Source organism: Trichomycterus rosablanca, chromosome 13 (assembly GCF_030014385.1).
Source record: "Trichomycterus rosablanca isolate fTriRos1 chromosome 13, fTriRos1.hap1, whole genome shotgun sequence".
Classification (NCBI taxonomy): domain Eukaryota; kingdom Metazoa; phylum Chordata; class Actinopteri; order Siluriformes; family Trichomycteridae; genus Trichomycterus; species Trichomycterus rosablanca.
In genome coordinates, this window is record NC_086000.1 from 14822117 (window position 1) to 14833443 (window position 11327).

The 11327-nt window shown below is 40.8% G+C and overlaps 1 protein-coding gene across 1 annotated transcript in view; it reads right to left on the reverse strand.

The window, feature by feature from the left end:
- Positions 1-10829, reverse strand: part of tecpr2 (tectonin beta-propeller repeat containing 2) — a 68803-nt gene extending 57974 nt beyond the window's left edge. The window contains exons 1-4 of the mRNA XM_063007030.1: positions 10710-10829; positions 2565-2805; positions 1229-1357; positions 167-298 (exon numbers count right to left, since the gene is read on the reverse strand). Of these exons, the coding sequence (XP_062863100.1) occupies positions 167-298; positions 1229-1357; positions 2565-2786 (483 nt within the window). The 5' untranslated portion in view covers positions 2787-2805; positions 10710-10829. The remainder of the gene's footprint in view (positions 1-166; positions 299-1228; positions 1358-2564; positions 2806-10709) is intronic.
- Between the last annotated feature and the right edge of the window lie 498 nt (positions 10830-11327).

Genomic DNA, 11327 nt, shown 5'->3' on the forward strand with positions numbered 1-11327 from the left:
ACTATAGGTATTCAGGTAGCAACACCTTTAACTCCTTCAACAAGTCTCACATAATGTTTTCTTATGATTCAAGCCATTAATCTACAGCAGATTACACTGATAGTAAAGAAAAGTCACTGCCACATTTAGTGTAAACAAATCCTAAACAACTGCTCAAAAATCTCACCTGATCCAAGTCCACAGCTGAGTAGACCACTCTGCCTTTATCATCACCAGAGAAGAGTTTCATGCCATTTGCGCTCCATGCTAACGCCGTCACTGTGCTCTTATGAAGGCCAACAACGTCAAAACGTCTGAGCTGCAAGCAAAATTCACATTAGAGAAGAAAGACTCAACCTAATTCAATATAAAAATTCTATCTGACCACGGAAAGTCAAGATCGTATTTACAGTGGCACACATGCAAGACAAAACCCAGTCTAAATGGAAATCTGTAAATCTGACCGACTTTTTACGTGATGTAATAAAATCATAGGCAGACACCATTAAGAAGGTCAGATCAGAATACTTCAGTCAGACTATGCAAAAGAGCATTACTATAAACAGGTTGTTACAGAGAGCCTAAAATGCCTTTACTTGTCATATATACTGTATATATACACATGTGTACAGTACAATGAAATTCTTTTGTCTACATATCCCAGCTTGTTTGGAGGTTGGGGTCAAAGCACAGGGTCGGCCATTGTACGGCGGCCCTGGAGCAGACAGGTTTAAGGGCCTTGCTCAAGGGTACAACAGTGGCAGCATAGCAGAGCCTGGATTTGAACTCCCCATTGTTTCCCCACATGTGCCTTTCAATACAATGCTAAATAAATACATAAATAATTGCATTGCTCATATGTATACACACAACAATATAGATTTAGCTATTTAAAAGTCTTTAATCACAAATGAATACACTGAATGGCCAGAAGTATGTGGACACCTATCCTTGAGGTTGATGGACATTCTATTCTAAAACCAAGAACTAAAATATGGAGTTGCAACTACTTGCACATAAGAATTTAGTGTGTGCACAAACGTTCAGCCATATTGTTTAAAAAGAAGTACTGTTACAAGAGTTTGGTTCTTCTAAACCAATTATAACTGTTACATTTTGTGCAAGTGTTCAACTGGTACTCAGTATCAGCCTCAAAATCACAGATTAGTTCATCTTTGGCATCATATTCAGAATAATAATATTGTATTTGCTGTTAATCAAACTACTTAGAAATTTATCTGATTTATACCTGTTTATTCCGTCCTGGCAGTTGTGACACCAGCTGAAAGAGAGCAACCCGACCTGACGCTGTACCCACCGCCACCAGGTCATCGAAACAACTCAGCAATTTCACTACAGTGATGGCCTCGCTTTTCCCCTGTTAAGGTCAAACACAAAAATACTTTTATTACTCTATCATTTTTATTTTTCTATTTATGCCTTTTTCTAACAATCTAGTCATATCCAGTTTTCTAGTTGTATCTCCTCTAATGCTCCAGACCCCTACGCAGGCCGAGAAGGGCCAGACATAACACTTCCCCCTCCAACGTGTGTAGTAGTCAACCGCTTCTTATTACCTGAATGGTGCCGGTTCACAAAGGAATTGGTATTGCATACTGAAAGTCATGGCCTGATCTCCATTATTCAGTCTCTATTCCGGCACCATAGTCCAGCCAGCAAAGGCTGCAATTGCAGCAACAATGAGGAACGTCTTTGGCGTGCCCAATCCCAAACATCATGTTAATAATGTAGGTACCTGGCTGGCTGATAGCAGAGATTTTATTCATACTCGAGAGCTTGAGATCTCAGCAGTGGTGGGTTAGCATGTTTAACCAACATATAACCAGAGCACCCATTGTTTCAGACCTTTAAACAAAATTGAATATAACCTGCAACACAAAATCTATCAGTTGACCCTGAATGAAAAAGTGATCTCCTCTTAATTACTTCAATAAATGATGATTCCTTTCGGCTGCTCAAAGTAGGGGTCACCATTTTGGATCATTTGTCTGCGTATTTGACTTGGAATAGTTTTTACGCCGGGCACCCTTCCTGACGCAACCCTCCTATTAATCCAGGCTTAAGATGGTTAAAGGTGCACTGATGTGCCCCCCCACGTTACACCATGCACCTTCTGTATTTGTGAGCCTGGGATTTGAACCCCAGAACTCGAGTACTGCTGTTACCAGCAGCGTGGCTTTTACCGTTATGCCACACCTGCTCAATGTTACTTGTTACATTAACAAACCAAATTTAATTATTGTTTTTAATTAGACTTGACACCAAGGCTAGGTAAGTGCCAGCTCTGCTAAATTAGAACACCATGTATTAATGTGAAAAGGGCTAAAATGTCTGGTGGAACAATCAGTAGTTAAGTTAAAGGTGGTAATTAACATTTACATAACCAATTCACTTTAATAAATGAAAGGCCTGATGGAAAACCATGGTTTGTGTTTTTTTATATGCTCATCATCTCATATTACATTTTAAAAGCAAGCCTAAATCTATGTAGTGTAACAAACATGCAAAAATATTTCTCACAACATTGTTCATAACCACTTGAATAAATGAAGGTGTGATCATACCTCCAGGTTGTACTTGTTCATCTGGCTTACTCTCCTACAGTACAGGTATAGCATGCCGATGCTGCTACCCACAGCAATGTAGTCGCTGCTGCTGTCCAGCGCGGTGAGATAGACGAGGACGGAGCGGAAGCCCTTCTGAACTTTGGCAGGGATGGAGTTCAGCAGGTAGTACAGGGGGCAAAATTCCCTCAAGGGCAGATAGGGTGAATTGGCTGCCATCATTGTGCGGTCCTTTTGTTTACTGCAAATGCAAATGGTAAATGACAAGAAACATCTTAGTGAGATTCAGGGATTCAGGCGTTGCATAGATTTTTTGTGTATGAGCCCTAGTGTTCTGCAGTGTGGTATATAATGAAGCCAGTGAAGAGCCAGATGAAACTCAAGAGACTGAAAAATCCCAGGCTATCAAAGAACCATTCTGAACCCTTAACCCTTTGCTGCTTGAATCTGTGCTTGGTTTAAGTGGTAAATTCTGCACAAATGTCTAGGGCTGCAACAATGATTCGACAAAATCAATAAAAAAATAAACAAAAATTTTAGTAGCGATTAATCTGTTAATTGTTTGCTCCACACTACATTTACATTCAAATTTTACAGACACTTATCTAGAGCAACTTACAAAAGTGCTTCCTTAATGACCAAGGAGGCTAAGAAGGCTAAATGTGAAACCGCTGATGAGTCGTCTTGTTTAAACTAGCATTAACCGAATCCAGAAATTCACAATGGGCTTCTGTGCACTGTGTACAACTAAGAAAAGCGTACAATCAAAAATTCCAAAGTGTGAGAACATTTGAAATACAAACCCTATACAAGAGAGGTTCATTAACTGCAAAAGGTGCAAAGGTAATCTTGCATGGAATGGAATGCATAAGATGCATAAGATGTCCTCGTCATTAGTTATGAGTCCGACAATTGCTGAGTCATCAAAAAACTTCTGAAGAGGAACGGTGCCAAGACCGTTCCCTGAGGGGCCCCTGTGCTGCTGACCACCATATCAGACACACAGACCCGTGCCCTCACATACTGTGGTCGGTTGGTGAGGTAGTCCAGTATCCAGTTTGACAGGTCCACTCCAACATGTTCCAGTTTGTCCTTCAGGAGCCCTGCCTGTATGATGTTAAAAGCACTGGAGAAATCGAAGAAGGTGATTCTCACAGTGCTCCCAGGCTTCTCCAGGTGAGAAAGAGCCCTGTGTAGCAGATAGATGATGGCATCATTCACTCCGACGCCAGGCTGATGGGCAAACTGAAGAGGGTCCATGGATGGGCTCACCAGAGGGCGGAGATGGGTAAGGACCAGCCTCTTCAGCGTCTTCATCAGATGTGAAGTCAAGTCAGTGACACCGGCCTGTTGCTGTTGAGGTCCTTTGGATGCTGTCGTTTGGATAAGCTAGGGATGCCAATTTCCTTAACTGATCATTACTAGCTGACGATTATCTGACAATCATATAGCATCCCATTACAATATAAAACACATCACTGACTTTCATAGTAACAAGATTTATATTTTATTTATACAAAACCGGTGCAACAATTCAAACGTAGCAGTAACATAGAACAGAAAGATATAAACACTGTGAGCGGAACCAGTTCAGCATTAGACCAGTGGTAAACAAACTACGGCTGTTTGATCCAAAATGTCGAGTATTTACAAAATTGTCCTAAAGACCGCATTTGTATCGCCTTTTTCCTGCAATACCCTGCGTTTCAGTTTATTCCACTAGATGGCGCACTTCAAACGGTATTGTTTGAAGTGCGCCATCTAGTGGAATAAACTGAAACGCAGGGTATTGCAGGAAAAAGGCGATACAAATGCAGTCTTCGCTACAGCAGTCTAACTTCTCTACACATATAAATCCATTCTTCACGTTTGCATTGAATAAGGTAGGTAGGTAATCTGTCCTTATTAGGTAACATGTTATTTATATTAGTTCCCTCCCCTCATCTGTTACTGGCCCGGCCCGTCTGTCAAGTTTTCAAGCACAGTGTGGCCCTTGAGCCAAAAAGTTTGCCCACCACTGATTTAGATATACATATTTTAAGCACAGTCAGTTGCAAACAGTTAAATCCTAGGACTAACTAAACATGCTAACCACAATTAATAAAGATGCAGCTGGTAAATGTAAGCTCTTTTTGACAGCATTAGTTTAGTTATTATTTTGAGAATGATTAAAGAAGTATTAAATTATTTTTGGAAAAAAAAGTGTTCCAAAAAATGTTCCAAGTTAATATATGAATAATAGCTCTCATTGTGGTTCACTGAAGTCCCAGAGCCTTAGCAATTGCTGGTAGAGTTCAGTGACTTTAAGAGACTTTAACAATGTGCCACTGTGCACAGCTTTTTGAGACCACACAGCTTCTATTTTAGTGATGTTTAAATTGAACAAGTCTGGTGGTAATCATGCCTGGATTTGACTAGTGACATTAAACCTAAATTTCAGGTGAATTTGGTTAACTGGTGTTATATACACACCACCCAGCAGCAAACCTGCCTGGATGTGGCAGAAAACCCAAAATATCTGATCATTATAGCAAAAAAACCCTGTGTTGGACAAAAGACCAACAGGATGCCCTGATGAAGACTCTGACGAATGTGTCAGTGGCAACCATAAGAAGATCAATTAACAACCAGGGAACTCAGGGCGAGACTCAATGACTTGTGCCACTAAGAACAGGAAGTGCATGTTGGAAATGCACAGGGCCGGAGTGGGCCTCTTTTTCAGCCCGGGAGTTTCATGCCCAAACCTGGCCCAATTTTTCCATGGAGGGAGAATTTGAATAAATGAAACAGCAGCTAGCTCTTACAATGCCTTTTTATTGGGTATATAACAGAAAACACTTCACTTAAACATGTTTAATTCAAATTTAAATCAGATAAAGATTTAAAAGGTAAAAAAAATGTGACATAAAAAACATAAGACATGGCTTATCTGCTGCTCTGAGGCTATAAAAAACATTTCATTAAGGGTTAGCCTATTTTGCTGAATAAAATAACATGCTTGAATTTTTTTTTTTTTTTTTTTTTTTTTTTTTAACAATTTAAAATTGATAGTGATTTAGGCTATTTGTCTCCATTTGTTAAAATAAATTAGGCTATGGTGCTGACATCTTTCTGAATGTCTGAACAATTTAACATACAGTGCCTTGCAAAAGTATTCAGCCCCCTTGAACTTTTCAACCTTTTGCCACATTTCAGGCTTTAAACATAAAGATATGAAATTGTAATTTTTTGTGAAGAATCAACAACAAGTGGGACACAATCGTGAAGTGGAACGAAATTTATTGGATATTTTAAACTTTTTTTAGAAATAAAAAACTGAAAAGTGGGGCGTGCAATATTATTCAGCCCCCTTGCGTTAATACTTTGTAGCGCCACCTTTTGCTGCGATTACAGCTGCAAGTCGCTTGGGGTATGTCTCTATCAGTTTTGCACATCGAGAGACTGAAATTTTTGCCCATTCTTCCTTGCAAAACAGCTCGAGCTCAGTGAGGTTGGATGGAGAGCGTTTGTGAACAGCAGTTTTCAGCTCTTTCCACAGATTCTCGATGGGATTCAGGTCTGGACTTTGACTTGGCCATTCTAACACCTGGATACGTTTATTTGTGAACCATTCCATTGTAGATTTTGCTTTATGTTTTGGATCATTGTCTTGTTGGAAGATAAATCTCCGTCCCAGTCTCAGGTCTTTTGCAGACTGCAACAGGTTTTCTTCCAGAATGGTCCTGTATTTGGCTCCATCCATCTTCCCATCAATTTTAACCATCTTCCCTGTCCCTGCTGAAGAAAAGCAGGCCCAAACCATGATGCTGCCACCACCATGTTTGACAGTGGGGATGGTGTGTTCAGGGTGATGAGCTGTGTTGCTTTTACGCCAAACATAACGTTTTGCGTTGTGGCCAAAAAGTTCGATTTTGGTTTCATCTGACCAGAGCACCTTCTTCCACATGCTTGGTGTGTCTCCCAGGTGACTTTTTATAGATATCTTTGAGAAATGGCTTTCTTCTTGCCACTCTTCCATAAAGGCCAGATTTGTGCAGTGTACGACTGATTGTTGTCCTATGGACAGATTCTCCCACCTCAGCTGTAGATCTCTGCAGTTCATTCAGAGTGATCATGGGCCTCTTGGCTGCATCTCTGATCAGTCTTCTCCTTGTTTGAGCTGAAAGTTTAGAGGGACGGCCGGGTCTTGGTAGATTTGCAGTGGTCTGATACTCCCTTCATTTCAATATGATCGCTTGCACAGTGCTCCTTGAGATGTTTAAAGCTTGGGAAATCTTTTTGTATCCAAATCCGGCTTTAAACTTCTCCACAACAGTATCTCGGACCTGCCTGGTGTGTTTCTTGGTCTTCATGATGCTCTCTGCGCTTTAAACAGAACTCTGAGACTATCACAGAGCAGGTGCATTTATACGGAGACTTGATTACACACAGGTGGATTCTATTTATCACCATCAGTCATTTAGGTCAACATTGGATCATTCAGAGATCCCCACTGAACTTCTGGAGTGAGTTTGCTGCACTGAAAGTAAAGGGGCTGAATAATATTGCACGCCCCACTTTTCAGGTTTTTATTTCTAAAAAAAGTTTAAAATATCCAATAAATTTCGTTCCACTTCACAATTGTGTCGCACTTGTTATTGATTCTTCACAAAAAATTACAATTTCATATCTTTATGTTTAAAGCCTGAAATGTGGCAAAAGGTTGAAAAGTTCAAGGGGGCTGAATACTTTTGCAAGGCACTGTATATTATGTATATTCTCTACGTTATATTTTACATTACAGATAACTATGTTAGTTTAAATAACTCTATTAGACTATCATCTACCTATCCCTTCAGTAGTCATGGCCTCCTCGGGATCATCAGTACAGTAGCGTCGGAACAAAAACATTCCATTAATGAGGTAGGCTATTTAATATATTACACTTCAAATTATGTTTATTATTTTCAGCTTGAAACTGGATATTTGTGATTAATGGTGTGTATTGGGTTCTACAAAATAAACTACGCTAAGTTGACATTGCAAATGTTGCGCAATAGCCTTACAGTGACAATACAACATTATTTCCATATCTCTCTTTACCGGCTGCAACTGGGGTCTGTCCTCTGGAAAACAGGTCTGTTCATTTGGCACATTTGGCAGCTTTTTTTAACCTGGCCTTTTCGGCTCCACCTGGCCTCTTCCTGCCCTCCATCACCATGGACTGATGGTTTGCCAGGCGCTCCAGAAAAGACGCCTCATGGGCCAAACCAACTTAAACATTTGGGAGGGGAGAATTCCCTCAGATGGTAGAACCCATCTAATCTACTGCGATGTAGGGGCTGCGCTGTCAGATGAATGGAGAATTAATGCAAGAAGAAGATTAGATAAGAGACAGATAAGTGTCAAAATTACTTTTCCCAACCGGCCCAAACTCGAGATTGACATGAGCCGGCCCATCGGGAATCCTCCCGAATCTCCCGCTTAGCCACTCCGGGCTTGGAAATGCACCAGAAGGAATTTGAATAGGCTTGTAGAACTCTGGGACACAGCTCTGTGAAGTGGTAAATCAAAACTGGAACTGTTCGGCCATAAGGATTAGCAGGAGCAGTTTGTCTCATGAAAAAAGCTCATGAAGAAAAAAAAGCCCATAGTCAAAAATGGAGGTGGGTCAGTGATGATGTGAGGATGTTTACTGAGTGACTGACATCATGAATTCACAGACCTGTTAGTTCAGTATCTTAATCACTGCTTTAAAATGTGCAAATATTTACATGTATAGCATTTAGTAGACATTTGCTTTTACCACAAGCAGCTGAGCCTTGCTCAGGGTCATAACAGTGGCAACCTGGCAGCGGTAAGGCTTGAACCAGTGATAATCTGATCAATAGTCCAGCACCTTAAGTGCTGCCACCTATGAACTTCAGAACCAGTGGTTGCTTTTTTGCTTATATAATAAACAAAAACTTAAAACCTAGACATTTACATCCTATGGTGTGTTCTTTCCTAATACAGGTAGAATAAATAGAATAATAATGCCCATCCTAAGATTATTCAACAGTAGTTGGACAAACTGCAGAATAAAGTGAAGTTCCTTCCATGGCTTCCAAAAAAAAAACAGGATTTAAACTAGGATGACCATACGTCTTCTTTTTCCCGGACATATTAAATCACCAAAAATGTCTGAGATTCAACATGGGGAGAACATGCAAACTCCGCACAGAAAGGACCCGGACTGCCCTACCTGGGGATCGAACCCTTCTTTCGGTGAGGCGACAGTGCTACCCACTAAGCCACCGTGCCGCCTGTGTACTATGATAGAGGTTATTGTCAACGCTGTGATAGTGCCACATTCTGTCATGCTATCTATACTGATGAACTATTTTATTTGTTGTTGTTGTTGTTGTTGTTACTGTTTAGGGCTGAACGCTGAATTGAAAGTAATCTGACCATAAATGCATTCATTAGTTTTCCTGTTTAAAATTCCTGCCAAGTGCCATCTATTTAAACACCATTGGACCTTTATAGAAAGTTCTGAAGTAAAGACAGTAAATTATACACTGATTAGGCATTACATTATAACCACCTTCCTAATATTGTGTTGGTCCCCCTTTTGCTGCCAAAACAGCCCTGACCTGTCGAGGCATGGATTTCACTAGACTCCTGAAGGTGTGCTGTTGTATCTGGCACCAAAATGTTAGCAGCAGGTCCTTTAACTTATAAAGTTAGGAGGTGGGGCCTCCATGGATTGGACTTGTTTGTCCAGCACATCCCACAGATGCTCGATTGGATTGAGATCTGGGGAATTTGGAGGCCAAGTCAACACCTCAAACTCATTGTTGTGCTCCTTAAACCATTCCTGAACCATTTTTGCTTTGTGGCAGGGTGCATTATCCTGCTGAAAGAGGCCACAGCCATCAGGGACTACCGTTTCCATGAAAGGGTGTACATGGTCTGCATCAATGCTTAGGTAGGTGGTACGTGTCAAAGTAACATCCACATGAATGGTAGGACCCTAGGTTTCCCAGCAGAACATTGTCCAAAGCATCACACTGCCTCCACCGGCTTGCCTTCATCCCATAGTGCATCCTGGTGCCATGTGTTCCCCAGGTAGGCGACGCACACGCACCCGGCCATCCACGTGATGTAAAAGAAAACGTGATTCATCAGACCAGACCACCTTCTTCCATTGCTCCGTGGTCGAGTTCCGATGCTCACGTGCCCATTGTTGGCGATGGGTACCCTGACTGATCTGCGACTATGCAGCCCCATACGCACCAAACTGTGATGCACTGTGTATTCTGACACCTTTCTATCAGAACCAGCATTAACTTCTTCAGTAATTTGATTTAAAGTAGATCGTCCATGACCCTGTCACCGGTTAACAACTGTTCCTTCCTTGGACCACTTTTGATAGATATTGACCACTGCAGACCGAGAACACCCCACAAGAGCTGCAGTTTTGGAGATGCTCTGACCCAGTCGTCTAGCCATCACAATTTGGCCCTTGTCAAACTCACTCAGATCCTTACACTTGTTCATTTTCCTGCTTCTAACACATCAACTTTGAGGATAAAATGTTCACTTGCTGCCTAATATATCCAACCCACTAACAGGTGCCGTGATGAAGAGATAATCAGTGTTATTCACTTCACCTGTCAGTGGTCGTTTCAGCACAAACCTTTTTATGACTGCTTACATTCTAAGCAGATTAACAATGGAAAAATGCTGAAAAATGTCCAGGGTTTCTATGGCTTCATGTATTTAAGCTAGACAGTGTTTGATAAACACTCAATTCCACACCACATATTAAAATGTAAATAGAAAAATAAAACAGTACTGAAATATATAAACGTTTATATACAAACCTGTATTAGCATGCATGTTTAGCTATATATAAACGTTAACTATTTGCACTTGATAACTGTCCTAGCTAGCAAGCAACACCCCAATAAACAAATGACTAAGTAAATTAGCTAGTAAGTTAATGCAGGTTAGTGCCCTCCCAAGACCCAATTTATTTATTAATGTACATAAACATGTATCATTTTATTCTAATATTAATTTAAAAGCTACAAGTATTTGATATTAGGCGTGTCACGAAGTCAGTTAGCGAGTTAGCCGGGTGCTTCGCATATTATGGCTAAAGCAGAGCGCATCACTCACCAGAAGCTCCACCCACTGTAACTAATCCTGAATCCTCTCACAGCACCGACAGTAACAATGTCGCTCTAAAATTCAGCTTTATAACGTAACGTTCTAACAGACGACATGAACACATTATAGACATGTCTGCGCTTGTTGTTGTTGTTCACTTCTTCCCTACTGTAAAGGGAGAAGGGTAAATGAAACAACACCTCCACCTACCGTGAAGGAGTCACTCCCTGCCATCCACTATAGCTTCTAAACATAGTTTGTAAGATCAAAAATGACGGTACGATGCTGAATCTCAAATCTCTCCCTACTGGCTACATACGTGCACTATATAGGGAATATAATAATGGTTTCTGCAAGCTTCATAGTGCACTATTTTCTAAATATAGAGTGATTAAGTTTCAGCCCAAATCCACCATGCATTTATTATAAATACCCCATTTGTTTACTTTTTCTACTTTTAGTAACTACTGCACCCTGGAACATAACGCAGGGATACAGGACATGACAGCACTGGACAATACTGGACAGCAGATAGCCCACTCACTCACTATATTCGCATACTAAGCCTATTTCCTTTTGCACAGTACCCTAATAATAGAGCAGTTCACTATAGGTGAGGCTGTGATG